We start from the raw sequence: 18,755 nt of genomic DNA, 5'->3' as shown, positions 1-18,755 counted from the left end.
TTATATGTCCTGTTGTCAATTTATATATATATATATATATATATATATATATATATATATCATGTAATTGGTAAGATAAACAAGTTTTGGGACTGAAAGTGTGGGCAACCCTCAGGCAATTAATCAAGACGCGACCGCATTGTTATGACACTAAACCTTTAATTGCATTTGTTCTGTACACAACTCGATTTTTCCTTTATCATAAAACGTACAGGTAGCGGTCATGCTCCACCTTTTGGACACAATTCACCATACACGGCCTCGATCGGCTCTCATCTCCAGCAGACAATGTGTCATGCCTGCCTTACATGTTGCTCCATGCAAATTAAAGCCTTTCGGCTCCGTCTCTTCTCAGTCTGACATGCAAAGTTGTTTCCTGGAGCCAAAGTGCTGAGTCTCGCCTCATCTGTATTCTATTCCAATTACTATCTGTCGACAGAACCCCTGCCCGGGTGACGACCGATTGTGATTCCTGCTTTATACATGTCAGTAAGTCAAGACTTGTACATTGTGGTGTTAAAACCTGTTCGTGTATAGAACAAATAAGACTTTTCCTGATTAGATGCCTCACACCTGCTTCACCTGCTGTGAAAGTAAAGTCTTTCCTCTTGTCAGGAAGACTGATTTTGTAAATACTGTAACATTTGTGAATAAAATACATTTCTTCACAACTGATGTGTTTCTGTTGCGTCTGAGACACACAATAGAAAAGATGTAGAGCCCTCGTGCTTTAACTGGGTGCCCAGTGTTGCCAGATTAGGGGAAAATGCATCATTCACTCGCTCAAAGCTCCATGCTGGTGATCACACATGGGTTTAAAACCGCCGTTTATATACGGATTTCCATCAAACTTTGTTTCCATGTTCTGTTTATATTGTTATATAAAACAGGTAAATAAAAAAAATGTGTGTGTGTGTGTGTGTATATATATACATATATATATATATACACACACACTTTTTTTTATGGCTTTATTTTGACACACAACATGCGCCTCTCAAAGCATGTCCCTGTGAAGTAAATCAAACACACCCATCTTCTGTGGCATTTAACGGCAGCTAGCATCCTTAATGCCGCCACCTTCAGCATTGGTCCCTTACAGCAGTACTAAATCCTGTCCAGCATCTTTCAAGTATTTAAAAAGCCAACACTTCCCCCGTCACTAGACTTTATGGCTAAAATACTTCCTGCAGAAACTTATTTCAGGCCTTACAATTGATTTCTTTCAGTTTTTACTCTTTAATAGACCATTCAATAGTGATGATATATTTTTAAAATAAAATATTAGTGTAAAATGAAAGCCCATTGAAAAATACTGTATAGGTACAGTGAGGAAAATAAGTATTTGAACACCCTGCGGTTTTGCAAGTTCTTCCACTCAGAAATCATGGAGGGGTCTGAAATTTTCATCTTAGGTGCATGTCCACTGTGAGACATAATCTAAAAAAAAAATTCGGAAATCACAATTTTTTTTTTTATACAATTTTATGTAACTTTGTATGTTACTGCTGCAAATGAGTATTTGAACACCTGTGAAAATCAATGTTAATATTTGATACAGTAGCCTTTGTTTGCAGTTACAGAGGCCAAACGTTTTCTGTAATTTTACATCAGGTTTGCACACACTGCAGCAGGGATTTTGGTCCACTCCTCCATACAGATCTTCTCTAGATCTTTCAGGTTTGGAGTTTCAGCTCCTTCCAAAGATTTTTTATTGAGTTCAGGTCTGGAGACTGGCCAGGCCACTCCAGGACCTTGAAATGCTTCTTACGGAGCCCCTCCTTAGTTGCCCTGGCTGTGTGTTTGGGGTCATTGTCATGCTGGAAGACCCATCCTCTAAACATGGCAAGTTGAGTTGATTCCAAAAAGCTCTATTCTGGTCTCATCTGACCACATGACCTTCTCCCATGCCTCCTCTGGATCATCCAGATGGTCACTGGTGAGCTTCAAACGGGCCTGGACATGTGCTGGCTTGAGCAGGGGAACCTTGCTGCCCTGCAGGATTTTAAACCATGACAGCATCATGTGTTACTAATGTAATCTTTGTGACTGTGGTCCCAGCTCTCTTCAGGTCATTGACCAGGTCCTCCTGTGTAGTTCTGAGCTTTCTCAGAATCATTCTTACCCCACAAAGTGAGATCTTGCATGGAATCCCAGACCGAGGGAGATTGACAGTCATTTTGTGTTTCTTCCACTTTCTAATAAATAATCATAACAGTTGTTGACTTCTACCAAGCTGCTTGCCTGTTGTCCTGTAGTCCATCCCAGGCTTGTGCAGGTCTATAGTTTTGTCCCTGGTGTCCTTGGACAGCTCTTTGGTCTTGGCTATGGTGGACAGGTTGGTGTGAACAGGTGTCTTTTATACAGGTAACAAGTTCAAACAGGTTCAATTGTGTGTTATACTGTATTTACAGAAATTGCAGGTATTATCTAAAATCTCTCACTCTTTTCCAAGTGTTGTATTATTCACAGTTTCCTATCACATCAAACTTTTATTCCTCCAAACAGGGTCAACAAGTGAAACAGTAAATTTACTCAAAAAACACCTGTGTGGCTTGTTTTTAAATGTGTAATATTCATAATACAGTGCTTCCAGATTTCAATTAATAAACGCGTATGAGTGAAATGGTAAGAATATTTTCATGAGTCGAATGGAACATTCCAAATAAAAAAAAAATATATTCTTTGCATTGTACCAATGAAAAGCATTCTTCAGTTTTATATGACACCTTTGTTGATCCCATGTGTCATGGACACATTTATTAGAAAAAAGTAATGAAGTTAGTGCAGGAAAATGTATGGAACTCATATTAACAAAATTTTACCAAAATGCAAGAAAAATTATGTAATTTTTACAATGGGGGAAACAAGGTACCAGTACATTCAGCAGATTCTCACAAATCCAACAAGACCAAGCATTCATGATATGCACACTCTTAAGGCTATGAAATTGGGCTATTAGTAAAAAAAAAAAAGTAGAAAAGGGGGTGTTCACAATAATACAACCCCTGGCAAAAATTATGGAATCACCGGCCTCGGAGGATGTTCATTCAGTTGTTTAATTTTGTAGAAAAAAAAGCAGATCACAGACATGACACAAAACTAAAGTCATTTCAAATGGCAATTTTCTGTCTTTAAGAAACACTATAAGAAATCAGGAAAAAAAATTGTGGCAGTAACGGTTACTTTTTTAGACCAAGCAGAGGGAAAAAATATGGAATCACTCAGTTCTGAGGAAAAAATTATGGAATCATGAAAAACAAAAGAACGCTCCAACACATCACTAGTATTTTGTTGCACCACCTCTAGCTTTTATAACAGCTTGCAGTCTCTGAGGCATGGACTTAATGAGTGACAAACAGTACTCTTAATCAATCTGGCTCCAACTTTCTCTGATTGCTGTTGCCAGATCAGCTTTGCAGGTTGGAGTCTTGTCATGGACCATTTTCTTCAACTTCCACCAAAGATTTTCAATTGGATTAAGATCCGGACTATTTGCAGGCCATGACATTGACCCTATGTGTCTTTTTGCAAGGAATGTTTTCACAGGTTTTGCTCTACGGCAAGATGCATTATCATCTTGAAAAATGATTTCATCATCCCCAAACATCCTTTCAATTGATGGGATAAGAAAAGTGTCCAAAATATCAATGTAAACTTGTGCATTTATTGATGATGTAATGACAGCCATCTCCCCAGTGCCTTTACCTGACATGCAGCCCCATATCATCAATGACTGTGGAAATTTACATGTTCTCTTCAGGCAGTCATCTTTAAATCTCATTGGAACGGCACCAAACAAAAGTTCCAGCATCATCACCTTGCCCAATGCAGATTCGAGATTCATCACTGAATATGACTTTCATCCAGTCATCCACAGTCCACGATTGCTTTTCCTTAGCCCATTGTAACCTTGTTTTTTTCTGTTTAGGTGTTAATGGTGGCTTTCGTTGAGCTTTTCTGTATGTAAATCCCATTTCCTTTAGGCGGTTTCTTACAGTTCGGTCACAGACGTTGACTCCAGTTTCCTCCCATTTGTTCCTCATTTGTTTTGTTGTGCATTTTCGATTTTTGAGACATATTGCTTTAAGTTTTCTGTCTTGACGCTTTGATGTCTTCCTTGGTCTACCAGTATGTTTGCCTTTAACAACCTTCCCATGTTTGTATTTGGTCCAGAGTTTAGACACAGCTGACTGTGAACAACCAACATCTTTTGCAACATTGCGTGATGATTTACCCTCTTCTAACAGTTTGATAATCCTCTCCTTTGTTTCAATTGACATCTCTCGTGTTGGAGCCATGATTCATGTCAGTCCACTTGGTGCAACAGCTCTCCAAGGTGTGATCACTCCTTTTTAGATGCAGACTAACGAGCAGATCTGATTTGATGCAGTTGTTAGTTTTGGGGATGAAAATTTACAGGGTGATTCCATAATTTATTCCTCAGAATTGAGTGAGTCCGTAGTTTTTTTTTTTTTCCCCCTCTGCTTGGTCTAAAAAAGGAACCGTTACTGACTTCCACAATTTTTTTTCCTTGATTTTTTTATAGTGTTTCTTAAAGCCAGAAAGTTGCCATTTGAAATGACTTTAGTTTTGTGTCATGTCTGTGATCTGCTTTTTTTTTTTCTACAAAATTAAACAACTGAATGAACATCCTCTGAAGCCGGTGATTCCATAATTATTGCCAGGGGTTGTAGTAGTGTGGCATTCAGTCAGTGAGTTCGTCAATTTTATGGAACAAACAGGTGTGAATCAGGTGTCCCCTATTTAAGGATGAACCCAGCACCTGTTGAACATGCTTTTCTCTTTGAAAGCCTGAGGAAAATGGAACGTTCAAGACATTGTTCAGAAGAACAGCGTAGTTTGATTAAAAAGTTGATTGGAGAGGGGAAAACCTATACGCAGATGCAAAAAATTATAGGCTGTTCATCTACAGTGATCTCCAATGCTTTAAAATGGACAAAAAAACAGAGACACGTGGAAGAAAACGGAAAACAACTATCAAAATGGATAGAAGAATAACCAGAATGGCAAAGGCTCACCCATTGATCAACTACAGGATGATCAAAGACAGTCTGGAGTTACTTGTAAGTGCTGTGACAGAAGCCACCTGTGTGAAGCTAATTTATTTGCAAGAATCCCCTGCAAAGTCCCTCTTAAATAAAAGACGTGCAGCAGAGGTTGCAATTTGCCAAAGAACACATCAACTGACCTAAAGAGAAATGGAGGAATATTTTGTGGACTGATGAGAGTAAAATTGTTCTTTTTGGGTCCAAGGTCCGCAATTCACAGTGAAGCATGGTGGTGCAAGCATCATGATATGGACATGTTTCTCCTACTATGGTGTTGGGCCTATATATTGCATACCAGGTATCATGGATCAGTTTGGATATGTCAAAATACTTGAAGAGGTCATGTTGCCTTATGCTGAAGAGGACATGCCCTTGAAATGGGTGTTTCATCAAGACAATGACCCCAAGCACACTAGTAAATGAGCAAAATCTTGGTTCCAAACCAACAAAATTAATGTTTTGGAGTGGCCTGCCCAATCCTTGGACCTGAATCCAATTTAGAACTTGTGGGGTGACATGAAAAAAGCTGTGCCTGAAGCAAAACCAAGAAATGTGAATGAATTGTCGAATGTTGTTAAAGAATCTTGGAGTGGAATAACAGCTGAAAGGTGCCACAAGTTGGTTGACTCCATGCCTCGCAGATGTGAAGAAATCATGAAAAACTGTGGTTATACAACTAAATACTAGTTTAGTGATTCACAGGATTGCTAAAAAAGCAGTTTGAACATAATAGTTTTGAGTTTGTAGCGTCAACTATTATTGTGAACACCCCCTTTTCTACTTTTTTTTTTTTACTAATAGGCCAATTTCATAGCCTTAAGAGTGTGCATATCATGAATGCTTGGTCTTGTTGGATTTGTGAGAATCTACTGAATCTACTGTTACCTTGTTTCCCATGTAACAATAAGAAATATACTCAAAATCTGGATTAATCTTTTTAGTCACATAGCACTACCATTATTCTGAACTCTACTGTATATATGTACGAGTACAAATAACCAATGGCACAGAACATACAATTCACCATTCAAATGACAAGGATCTATTTGGGTTATGTAATTGCTTTAAAAGACATATAATGGATTAATGTTGTCTGGAGCACAGCAAGATTCAATTTGTGTGTTTTTAAGCCAAGCCACATCAAGTCAACAAAAGCTTTTGGACTTATAAAATAATCCTTTATTTGTCCCACAACGGGGGACTTTACGAAGTTACAGCAGCACAGAACAACAGTCCAAGTATGCAAAAATAAGGTAAAGGAACAATAATACCAAAATACAGAAGTCAAGTTCTGTGCAGAATAACTATATATACACAGTAAAATAGAGTACACTATGTACAAGCAGAAAAAGAATGTTTTGTAATGTTGCATATGAGGGTTCAAGTGATGTTGTATGCGAGTGTACATGTATTATTGCACAGAATGTGTTTATTATTGCAAATGGCTGAAAAAATTGTTAATATAACAATGATTTGTTTGCAGTATGTGTAGGAAGTGTGTTACCTTCCACACAGCAAAATGTGTTATTTTTAATTATTTATTTTTAAGATTTCAGATGTTGGTTCTCTGAAAGTTGCTGGACCTCACTGAGGATGTTAAACATTTTGGAGACTGGTAAAGCCAGAAGTAGAAAATTAAATACTGAGCTGGAGACATGACTGAAGAGCACAGAACAGAGGACAGTCATTGGTATGTCGAAAATAAAAAGATTAAACCGATCAAAAGCCATGTATTTTATTTTACCTTGTGCTCTTAAATGTAAACAAGAATATACTCTTAAAGAAGATCATGTTATAATGTTAGTTTGGACTGATATGCCAGATGTGCAGCAAAATTCTCTTTGGGATGGCGGTGTCAACCAACTTGCTTGGTTTCATAATGTTGTGTATACGTCCATCCATTGAAGTACATGTAATTCTACCTGAAATTGTTGCAAATGACCAGCCCAAAGTAAGTTTATGTTGTCTGACACTTGCTGACAGGCTGTGTTGAGATTATTGATATCATGCTTACAGACTGTATTCAGTCAGCCGTCCTTTTAATTCACAAAAACAATGCCAGTAAAAACCAATCATGCAGTCTCTTGTCTCTAGTTGTTTTTTGTCCTAAATCTTTTTTTGTTTGTTTACTGAGCTGAGTCAAAGTATTTTTTTTTCTCAACATTATTTTTGCCATGGCAACCATTTTATAAAGCACCATACATTTCAGTTATTGTGAGACATATGCCATTGCACACATGGCCTCGCACAGTTTTAAAAAGGAATAGGTTTGACCATGTATCATGCTTAGCTGTCACGTTATGGGTTAACATATAAGATAAGATAAGACTTTATTGATCTCACAGTGGAGAAATTCACGTTACGTCAGCTCTTAAAAAAACAATTTGGGTGCGAGTAGAGGAAAATGTGCATCAAACAGCGTGTGCAAAGATAAGCAATAATAATAATATTTGTAGCAATACAATAAAATAATAAAATTAGGTAGAAATAGAATATGTATATATATACACACACACATATATATATAAGTACATATGCATATATAAACATGATTGGAATTGAAAAAAACATAGAATCCAATGGACGTCGATGACTTTGTTTGACCTTTACTTTGCAGACCAAGCATTCAACTGTCAAAATGAATCCTATTAGCTCAACCAATAATTTTCATCACTTTTTACCAAAATTGTAGTAACTTTAACTTTTGACCCCTGAACAAACAGAAATTGACACGTCACCATTCTTGCTGTTTTTACCCCATAACTCCATAACATTCAGTCACAGATAGTCCAAACTATACCTTTTTAGAATCTTTATGATCAGACAAATAATGTGTTGTAGTTTTCAATTTGATTGGAGCATTTTAACATTTTGACCCTGTGTAATTCTTCAAATGACCTCTACCTGGCTACCTATTGAAAAGTCAAGTGGCCAGTAGGTTTTTTCAAAAGAGGAACGCCTTATTTGTGCCAAATTTGGTGTTTGTATCACTACTTGAAGAATTATTTCAGTTATCTGCTGCACTGCTTATCCAGAACTAGCTGCTGAGGTTCTGCTGGACCGCAAACGCCTTTTCACCGCCTCCCCCAAGAGGTGCGCTCGTTTATATGTTGTGCAGAAGCCGTTTTCAGGCGGCCTATCACCAGACATTAGACACCGCCCATTCTGGCCTTCAGAGACATACAAAACATTCGCACCCCATGTTACGTTAACACTGACGTATGTCCTTTCAGTGCAGTGAGGCGCTAAGCTAACTTGTGTGTCGTAGATCGTTGCAGTGTTTAATTTGGGGTGAAACAGACCTGGCCCGTGTAGAATACCTCGTTATAATTGTATCGTATTTGTCTGGAATGTATGGATGGATACGTGACGGAATTTCATCACTGTTTGAGCCCGTTACGGGGCAAAACCCCACCGAGTGGCCCGGGAAAGGAAACGGCAGAGAGTCACTCACGCCGACGAGGAGGGTACAGCGGCCTGAGAGTCACTGCAGACCGGCCAAACGGACTTATCAAAGGTCGGCCCTTAATGAAATTATTTTAATTAACTACGCCTGTTTGTTTAACCTCAGTATGCTATTAGCCATGCTTGCTCAACAAATAAGACGGCTAATCTCAGCGTTTCTCATTGGTCAATATAGGCCACGTGATCACCACAAGTAGTGTTGCCAAAGTAAGTTTGAAAAGTTATTTTATTAGTTACTTTATACAGTTACATTTTACACTTAATTTATGTAGCTACTTCATTAGCAGCTGCTGAATGTAACTCATAAAGTAACTCGTAATCTGACTTGGTTATTTTTAAGCTCTTAAGAGTAATCAAGTTAGATTACTAGTTACCATATTAGTTACATTACGTATTAGTTGCAAGTTGTTGGGAGCTCCCAATAAAGTAATTGCATAAAGCTGCTCATGAAGTGTATAAAGTAACTAATAAAGTAACTTTTCAAAGTAACTGTGGCAACACTGACCATGAGGCTGCGCTACGTATGAATGTTATTAATATGGCTATGTAGTCAGTGCATGGTTTACAAAAAAAAAACAAACAAACAATGGATCCTGGTTCAAGACTACCCATGAGTGTTTTCTGGATAATGTAGAGTTACGTCTGGAAGAGAATCCGGTGTTAAACCAAATCAAAGTGCAAACGTGCTGTATTTGATTTGCTGTGGCGATGTGGAGTCGACCCAAATGGGAAAAAACTTGCTTTATCACATTTTTTTTAAATGATTTTGACAAAGGATATCTTTATCTTCAGTACTGTTCATATTGCAGTTTAATATTACAGATTTATATGAAAAAAAAATAATTTAAAGATTGAACATCTCATTTTCATTGAGTACCATAAGCAAATGATCCTTGTTTTTATTGTTCTTTAAGTTCTTTTTGCAAACCCTGACTGAAAACAGTGACCAGATCCAAAGGCTGGGTTTTGTGATCCGAAGTGGCTAAGGATACGTATATCCGTATCTTGTGTGGGACTACTAAAGGTACGGACCGAGGAGAATAAGCGAAGTATGTAACGCATCTGCGAATGCGTGGGTCAAACGGGGGCAAAAATTCCAAGTACCAAACTCACACCGCTCCCACTGAATTTCGTATACAGTAGCATTAGCAGACTGTGAAAGTTAAGGCTTACAGGGATTGTTTCAAAGGCTTTAAGCCTTAAGCGACACATACAATAATGACAGGTGCGCACGGGTACGGACATATTTGCGCATTCTGATTGGTCGGTAAGACATAACGTCACCGTGGAATACCCTCCGTATCTTTAGAATGGTCTCTGTAGATACAGGTCTGTACACGTAGCCACGGCCTTTGTGATCTGTTACACTCCTACTTAATGCAACAGTTCTCATAATTCTGTCTCACACACAGGTTCTCAGTATCACTTTCTCTTCAGACTTTGATTTGCTTTCTTTTATTTCAGTGTTGACAGTGTTTGTCAAAGCGAGCAGGTAGAGGTGAAAAGACGCAGGCGAGGTTTGTAAAAATAATTAAATGTAACATCTTGGCGTCGTTTCTGAAAGGAAGAAATCGTCAGATATGAACATGCTGAATTGTGATCCTCTGTTTCAGATGTAGTTATTAGTTTTGTGAAGAAGACTGTGACCGGGGTAGCAAGTCTGCTTAGACTGCGTAATCCGCTGACAACCAGCTCTGAGGAGCACAGACAGTATGAAGAGACCCAGGTTTGTGATCCGTCTTACCGTTTTGTCACATTTGGAGAAGGCCGGATGTGTGCAGTGTATTTTATTCCTGTAAATTTCTCCTGTAACTGAGGTTTTTAAAGACATGGTGTTCATATCTGTCCTTGCTAATGTCATAACAAGAAGAGTTTTGTGTGCAATACTAGTTAACTGTAAAAGGCAAGCTGTCAGTTAAGAATGACTGCACTGTTTTGTAATGTACTGTAGTGTGAACACAGCTGTCTTTAATGTCATTACAGTTGGTCAATTTTATTGCACAGGTATTTTTAAGCCCAAAGCCAATTTTGATGTAATCGTTACCATTTAAGGGGACTAAACGCTTGCAGTCCAGCCTCAGTATACCAACGTAAAAGTGTATGACAGTCTTCCCAGCGTGGTAGCTATAGGTCACTGAAGGATTGCACAGGGGTCAAAAGATCAAAATATTCCAGTCATATCGAAAAGTATACGACATTCTTTGATCATAAAGACTCCAAAATTGGATTTTTTTTTTTAACCTATCTATGATTGAATGCTATGGGGTAAAAAGAATGGGGGAGGTGGTGAAAAGGCGTTTGCGGTCCTGCAGAACTTCAGCAGATAGTTCTGAATAAGTAGTGCAGCAGATACCTGGTTATAGTTGCCACACTGGGAAGATTCATAGATTTTTGTTTATGGCATGGTATACTGAGACTGGATTGTAAGTAGTACTGAACCTGCTCGGCCCATGGATTCAGGTGGATGCAGTGATTTGCTTATGTCAAAGGATGCTAGTGAACTGTGACAGAACTTTTGTATTTAGTTTGCCTAATTATTTATACCCACTACTGCTATCTTATCTACATGTTGCTGTTTAATGTGCTTTTTCTGTTTATCCAGCCAGTCACTCTGATGGGGATAGATGAGCTCCACAGCTCATGGATGAACAGTGCTGATTGGAGGATGGGTAAGAAGAGTCATTAATAAAGGAATATAGTTATGTGCCATCTCCTTTCATTGCTTTATTCTTATTTATTTCCATTTCCAACCTGACCTTTACTTTTTATTATTTCCTTGCAGATAAACCTGTGGGTGGAGTCACTGAGGGGGAGAAAGGTGGTAAAAACCCCTATCAGAGCTCCTTACCTCCTTTGATGAGGAGATATCGGCAAGTGTTATGAATATGTGATACTAACACAGCTGATTTGCCGCTAATGCGTTCAATTAGCTGCAAGTATGGTTGTAGAGATACTGAAGAAGCAGTGTGCCTGTTCTTTCTCCCTTGGTAATGTTCACACCCTCTTTGAATCCAGTGCTGACAGGGAGAGACAGGGTTCCATCCAGCTGCTGCCCTCTCGGCCTGCTGTGAGGTTGGGAACCACAAACTTTGATCCCGCCTGCAGCAGCTCTGGACACAATCGCTGCCATAAGCCCAGTCTCACTGTCGAAGAGGTAAACTGCACAAGAACATCCCTGCCTTTTAAGATGAGATTCTGCTGACTGATTTGTCATGTTTATGCCAAGTGGAATTATTTTGTTGGGACATGTATGGTCAGTGTTGAGAACCTGGGCTACACTGGAGTAATTTGATAATGGATCATATTGTATTATTTCATGCTTGTAATCTGTCTGCAGGCGATAAAGCAGAATAATAAAGAGCACTACAGGCGCTTACTGGAGATGGTGACTGAGAAATACAGCAAAAGTCAGCCCCTGCCTTTTAACCAAGCAAAGCCACAAGAGTGAGTGCAGAGTGGTTTTAAGTGAAGTTTGTTTTAGTACATCATCATTACATATGACATAGTCCGAGTGATGAGCTGATCAACCCCCTGACTTTTTTTCTTCTTTTTTGTTTGTTCCCAGAGACATATTGCAAACTGAACACAGAACGAAGGTCCCAGGAAGTGTCTTTGAATCATCATCCACGAAGATGGGACACGCAGGTAAACACACTGAGTTATTTACCACACAGACTGACTTGCCCTGTGTATTGTCATTGACAAATACTTTAACTGCTGGCACAGATTACTCTAGTTAACAGCAAATGAGTCGTATTATAAATTAAAAATCACTTTCAGGGCTTTTCATTTTATATAGAAAGATAACAGCAACTGGTCCAAATGCTAACTTAATACTTGAAATCCACTCAACAGCTTTATCGCTTTACTCATAACTGAAATAATGAAGCATGGAAACACACACCTGGACAAGAAACAGCTTAACTGTTAATTGTCCAGTTACTTTTTGAGTCTAAAAATATTGATACAGCTTCATGAATAACTGCATTAGTCACTTATGGCCACTGGATTGCAAATGTGAAAGGTAAGACAACAGGTGCTTCAGTAATAGTCAACTTAATTATCCAGCAGATACGGAGCAACATGTCACTGTTTCTCCACTTTTTACAAATGTGAATATTTACTTTTCTTTCAGCTTCAGAAAACTTAGAAAACCACCATTGTCCTAATTCTGTGTTCTTCCAGTACTGCTATATTGAAAGCAACCACTTCCACATGACAGAGATAATTTATACAAAGTTAGCACAGGCATTGTTTAATAATGATTGAAATATGTCAACATGAGTGAAGTTATGTTTTCTCTATGTTGCATAGCTGCCCCAAGCATGTTTACATGGAGACATCCATCTTCAACTAAAGACAGGTTGGTAATCAGTCTGCTATGTATGTTGAAGAACACTGTGGATTTGGTCCATTTTCTTTATTTTTCTCATCATGTGATTCATGTCCAGGAGGAGTGGGTTGATTTTCACTAAGACATGCAGTGGTGCATTTGAGGACACGCCACATGTTAGAAACCCAAAGGTGGTATTTTCTTCCTCTGAGCATATCGTAACATGTTTCAGATCCCATTATGCTTGAAGAATGATGAAAATCCATTATTTATGTGATGTTTGTGTTGGAGCAGAAGCAAGCAGCAGAGTTGGACCTTTCTGCAGAGGTAGCTACTCGTCTTAGTCTAGCAGAGAGAGAAACTCCTGCCATCACGTTGGTTGATACACATTCTGCTCATGTAAGGCACAGTGATGAGGACATACCAAGACTAACTAAGGTGAGATGAAATGTTCTAATGAAGACACTGAAGAAAGCATTGATGTCATTTATTTTCAGTCATTACATTTATTGTCTGTGTAGGAAATGGCAGCGGAGGTGAGTTGTGCTCTGGCTCAGAGTGATCCAAACCTTGTTTTAAGTGCAGCATTCAAACTATGCATCACACGACGAGACTTATCTACTCTACAAGAAGGGGGCTGGCTCAACGATGAGGTATGAAGTAAGGTTGTCAAGACAATTTAAGAGTTTATGTGATGTCAGTTGTCTGTCTTTAAATGCTTTGTCGTGTCCTATGTCAATAGCAGTAGTTCGACTGTTTATATTATGTTGTTGACAACATGAATAACAATATTTTTCAGCAAGTTATGCAATTAAAGGCAATAGCTCATCAACATCTTTTGAAGCTAGAGGCATTTTCAGTCATATATAAAATAATCTGTCTTCTCATTTCCTCTTTAAAGGAGAGTGGTGATGAAATGAACCATCATTGAAATGTCTTAGCTTCCCAGCCAGATGCTTCAGTGATTGACACTTTGTGCAAGTCTTGTCTCGGAGCATGCACTGCTGCCATGCTTGCTGCATCCACAATACCATGGAACCACCTTGGGTCCTGGATAGCAACCACAGAGATAGATAATTGGTCCATCCCCACATCTCTAAAATAAACATCTATCTGCTGCAGTTACGTCAAGCACGGATGTCCCCTTGGCCTTCTCCAACCACTAAGGCCTTCAACACTCAGAATAGAATAGAGCCTTTATTGTCATTGTACATACATGCAACAAATTTTGTCCTCTGCATTTAACCAATCCTAATTACAGTTAGACACAATCCGACCACTCGGAGCAGTGAGCGGCACAGTCCGGCCTTCTGGCACCTATGTGCTGGACCATGCACAAAGAAATGTGCCACATGACTAAAATGTTGAAGCTGATGCTCTTTTATAATGCAATAATACTCATCTTAGTCTCCTTAGGTAACTGCTGGTTTGATGTAGTCATTCCAGCAATACCCAAGGATCCTCCGAAGACACCTATTACCAAAGATATCCAGTTGTGGCCTTAGGTCACTAGTTAGTGTCCGTCTCACAAGCATAACATAAGCCACTATGCACCAGGACCCTATTGACTCAGAACTTCATTCTCCTACAGAGATATCTGCATGGCCAAAGACTTCTGTCCACATCTTTGTGTATTTATTTTTCAAATGTTTTATGTATTTTTTACTGGTAATTATTTCCATAGAGCACTGTGTGTGTGTGTGTGTACATACATATATTATATATGTATATATTATGTCTTCCATCACCGTCTCGTGCACGTCTAAAAATAGAAGCACCTGCTTGCGGCAGAATGCGGAAAAGACAAAATGCTCTCCATGCGTGCATGTGAGGACAGCTTCTCCAAAACGTCAGGGTTGCTTGCTCTTATATACTCTCAAAAAGTGTCCCTTTCTGTTTTTTTCTCATTTCCTCCTCCTAGGTGATGAACTTCTACCTTTCACTGGTGATGGAGCGGTGCTCTGGTGAAACGCCAGGATTAAAAGTTTACTCGTTCAGCACCTTCTTCTTACCTAAGCTGCAGGGTGGAAGCGGTGGACAGCCTGGAGGACACTCTGCTGTCAAACGCTGGACCAAAACTGTTGACATCTTCCTCTATGACCTTATCCTAGTACCTCTGCACCTGGGTGTCCACTGGGCGATAACTGTGAGTCACAGTGCCAAGAACTACAATCTTTTCTTCCATATGCCTAACTTACGACACTAAAACAACACAGATTGGTACAGTTTACAGCTGCAGCAATGTGATATGACAAAAATTTGAATCTTTCCATATTGCTCATTACCTATATTTAATAATGCGAGTTTGAAGATAATCATAAAACTGAAGAATCTACAGGAATCATTGGTTAAACCTTTGTCTTTTTTTATTGTATTTTATTTTGGGAATCACATTGGGCCTCATGTATCAACGTTGCGTACGGCGATATTTGAGCGTATATGGGGTGTACGCCAAAACGGCTGCGCTACTTGGCATTTATCAATGTGGTCGTTGGCGTACGCTGCGCTGAAAATATACACCAGGTCGAGAGGTGACATAAATTATACACCAAAATGAACCAGCGCTGGAATCCACATAAAAATGAAGATGATCAACATGATAAACAGTGCCATTATACAAATCAATGCATATGTTACATAAATAACACTTTCCTGATTATACTACATAATAATCAATACAAGTCCCGCCTTTGCAGGATTGTTATGGAGCATGATCCGTGGCTACAGCGCTGACTGCAAAGACAGCGCTGCTCGCCTTTTTTTCCAGACTTCGAGCCTGGAGCCAGAGCAGCGCTGAGCTTAACTTCATGTGGTGTGATCGTTTTAGACTATGAAATTGATAATAACAACTGTAGTTTCGTCATTCCCTTAATTCACCCGTGCTGCAACCAGGTTTTGTCATCTCCATTCGGTTATCACAATAAAATAAATACAGAAATACATTTAAAAAATAAAGAAATCTGACAGATTAGGCGTGTCTTATTAATTGAGCGAGCAAATATCCACATGTCAAGAATTATTGACGTGAAAAGAGAATACAGTGGTCCCTCACTATAACGCCGTTCACCTGTCGTGGTCTCGGAGTCTCGCGGAGTATTTAGTCCAATTTTGCATGCCTTTTTTTTTTTTTTTTTACCGTGTTCTGCGTGTCTGTTTATTAGAATCTTGTTGCCCAGAAGAGAAAAGAGCGCCAACAACTACTCATAACTGTGTTTGTCACACGGAAACACACACCTGCAGCCAGGTGTGAGTGGAAAAAGGCGCGGCGTCAGGACGCAGAGGAGCGATCTGTGAAATACTGGTCAGTCACTATTAATAATTTCTTAATGTGTCCGACCTCGTTCGTTGGTCGTTAAAATTAATTTGTTAGTTCTAAATGCCATCATAATTATTTATAGGAAAACGTTCTATTTTTATTTCTCAAAAAAATGTTTGAGCCTGAAAACAGTTTGGTATTTTCCTACTAAGGTTTGAACTTTGAGAGTGCTTACACATGAGAGAAAAGTGAGAAAATGTTCATGCCTGATTGAGAAAGTGTATAAACTGTGTAGTGAGGGGTTTTACAGCTTTGAAACGTCTATAATAATTGTAAAAAATAACGCTGACTACGTCGCGGTTTCGCGTATTACGGGCTATTTTTTAGAACGTAACTCCAGCGATTGAGGGACCACTGTAACACTTTATTGATTATATACTACAAAACAGTTGATACGACGGCTGCTTTTGACGCTCTATTGGCACGCGTCGTGATTGGTGGAGTTCTTTTTCATTGCCGTCTTTCCGGCTTCAGTGTCGTAAAATGAGGGTGTGTCTGAAGCGGAGTCTGAATATTTATGGGCGTGTTTATTATAATTACGATCGTTTCCACCCGCCGCATTTATCAAGATCACGTCAGGCGTACGCCAGAAATGGGCAGGTGCGCACTGCTTGATACATGTCATGGCGACTTTGGTGTATTTCAAGTTTACGACGTAAATTTACGCCACAAGTGCGCAACATTGATACATGAGGCCCATTGTATGAATGTGAAATGGATGGCCAATGCATGAAAGGTTGTAGCAGCAGTGCCTTGCTACAGCTTTTATTGTGAAAAGGCAAGAAGAGAGGTGTGTCCATTTCTCCTTTTGTGTCACTTGATGACTTTAGTGAGCCAAAATTATGGCAGTTTTTTGACCCAAAGGAACCTATGTATCTTTTTTTTTTTTATATATATATAAGTATCAGTGTAACTACAACACTTTGTTATATTACTTCATTTGCTGTCAATTTCCTCAGCTTTAGAGGATGCATTTTCATTTTCACACAAACTTTCGTGCCCCTGACTGGCTTCTCTCGCTCTCGGTCTCATCTTCATGTTTATTTCTGTTGCTCAGTGGGCTGCTAGTTCTGGCCACATCGTGGATAAACATCCCTAGCTTGTCATTATCATGGTAAATTTTATTATGGTACATTATTGTGACTGTTTTATCACCCAGTCCTAATCTGTAGTCTACAAAATGATGGAAATCAATAAAAAATAATTTCTTTCCGTTAGATTTGTTTGACTCACAATCCAAGAACAGCACAAATAAGCAGTGTGATAAGTCATACAGATATTTACTTTGTAACAGCATCGCTCTCTTTCTAGGTGATAGACGTTAAATTGAGAACAGTGAAGTCCTACGACTCAATGGGCCAGAGACATGATGACATTTGCAGTCTTTTACTGTGAGTCTTCACTGTGTTTATTTCTTCTTCTTAAAATGCCCTCTGTCTTTGTAAGTAGAGAATGATTTCACTGTGCTTATTTTCTAGCCTCTATCTTAAGGAAGAGCACAGAGCAAAGAAGGGCAGAGAGCTTGACAGTGCCAAGTGGACTGTGGGTAGTATGAAGGCCAGTGTAAGTCTGAGACGACGGCCGAAACACACTTTCAGTTTTTCTTCTCCACCCCATACATATGTAAAATTAATCTGCTTCATTCTGTGCATCCTGTAACAGGAGATTCCCCAGCAAAAAAATGGCAGCGACTGTGGAGTTTTTGCCTGTAAATATGCAGAATACATTGCAAAAGGAAAGCCTCTCACTTTCAAACAGGTAGAATGATTAAGTTTTTAATATGACACAGATGATGATGTTTGTCATAAACATGTACCGCTGCATCTGTTTTCGTTCCTAGTGCCACATGCCTCTCTTCAGGAAGCTCATCATTTGGGAAATCCTCAATCAGAAGTTGCTGTAGAGGGTGACTATAATCTTCTGTCGGTCACTATCCACCTAACAGCCCAGACTTGATCTAGAGCAGCAACATCTGTGCACGATAACTGCTGGGCAGTGAAGAACTGAATGGGCCAAAGAATGGTATTTTCTGACTGAACTCCATTGCTGCGCAGCAGCAGCAGCAGTCTGGAAAATCAAAGACTTGTCTTAAAATTGTTTTATCTTTCAGAGACATTAACAGTTTTGTAATCTCTAAATTGTAATTAGAGAGCTTATTGGGGTGGAAGGATTCAGGAATGTATGTTTTGCCCATGCTTTGACACTACTGACTGAATGCTTTGTTTAATTGACTTTGGATTATGAGTCTTACTGTTTTTGGGGTTTTACCTGAAAGTGCCTTCAGCTGTTTGGAGTGGAATTCAAAGCAAAGCATTCTTTTGTCTGCATTAAGAAACTGAGGAATTTAAATACTTCAGTGAGGTATGCTGAAGGAAGTTGTTGCAGGTCAGCAATTTTGACAATATTCCCCTTTCTCCCATGTTTGTGAACAAAACTAACAGTAACTACTACATTGATTATCTATTTAGATGTGACCTTTTTTTTAAGGTATAAGAAAATGCCTCCTATACATACTTTGTAACAAAAAAAAAAAAATCTGGAACATTTGTATTATATATTTGTATTGTAT

The 18,755-nt window shown here is 39.0% G+C and overlaps 1 protein-coding gene and 1 long non-coding RNA gene across 3 annotated transcripts; one reads left to right on the top strand and one right to left on the bottom strand.

Annotated features, from left to right (window-relative positions):
* Positions 1–3,292: 3,292 nt before the first annotated feature.
* LOC117531869 lies at positions 3,293–8,360 on the bottom strand. The gene is made up of 3 exons (XR_004566754.1): positions 8,288–8,360; positions 4,631–4,642; positions 3,293–3,303 (listed from the first exon to the last, which is right to left on the bottom strand). It is a non-coding gene; the product is annotated as an uncharacterized LOC117531869 (long non-coding RNA).
* On the top strand, positions 8,277–18,616 carry senp2 (SUMO specific peptidase 2). 2 transcript variants are annotated; one of them, XM_034195058.1, is made up of 17 exons: positions 8,277–8,589; positions 10,002–10,054; positions 10,151–10,263; positions 11,140–11,206; positions 11,320–11,407; positions 11,553–11,691; positions 11,875–11,981; positions 12,103–12,182; positions 12,852–12,900; positions 12,989–13,061; positions 13,168–13,308; positions 13,392–13,523; positions 14,792–15,016; positions 17,498–17,577; positions 17,665–17,749; positions 17,849–17,944; positions 18,027–18,616. In XM_034195058.1, exons 1-17 carry the CDS (start codon positions 8,423–8,425, stop codon positions 18,087–18,089), a joined length of 1,758 nt encoding a protein of 585 aa, XP_034050949.1. In that variant the 5' UTR covers positions 8,277–8,422; the 3' UTR covers positions 18,090–18,616. The 2 variants fall into 2 exon arrangements, with proteins under 2 accessions (XP_034050949.1, XP_034050948.1); XM_034195057.1 differs by having other exon boundaries at positions 8,278–8,589; positions 13,165–13,308.
* Positions 18,617–18,755: the final 139 nt, after the last annotated feature.

The sequence above is a fragment of the Thalassophryne amazonica genome, chromosome 19 (assembly GCF_902500255.1).
Source record: "Thalassophryne amazonica chromosome 19, fThaAma1.1, whole genome shotgun sequence".
NCBI classification, from domain to species: Eukaryota; Metazoa; Chordata; class Actinopteri; order Batrachoidiformes; family Batrachoididae; genus Thalassophryne; species Thalassophryne amazonica.
Note: the sequence above shows the minus strand (reverse complement) of the source record. Positions and strands in the feature narration are given on the sequence as shown.

Excerpts from the sequence above, each read along its gene's own strand:
- senp2 (XM_034195057.1), top strand. The coding sequence starts at position 8,423 with ATGTATGGATGGATACGTGACGGAATTTCATCACTGTTTGAGCCCGTT. Across the intron at positions 12,183-12,851 it reads CACGAAGATGGGACACGCAG|CTGCCCCAAGCATGTTTACA; the intron begins GTAAACACACTG and ends TATGTTGCATAG. Across the intron at positions 17,578-17,664 it reads GACATTTGCAGTCTTTTACT|CCTCTATCTTAAGGAAGAGC; the intron begins GTGAGTCTTCAC and ends CTTATTTTCTAG.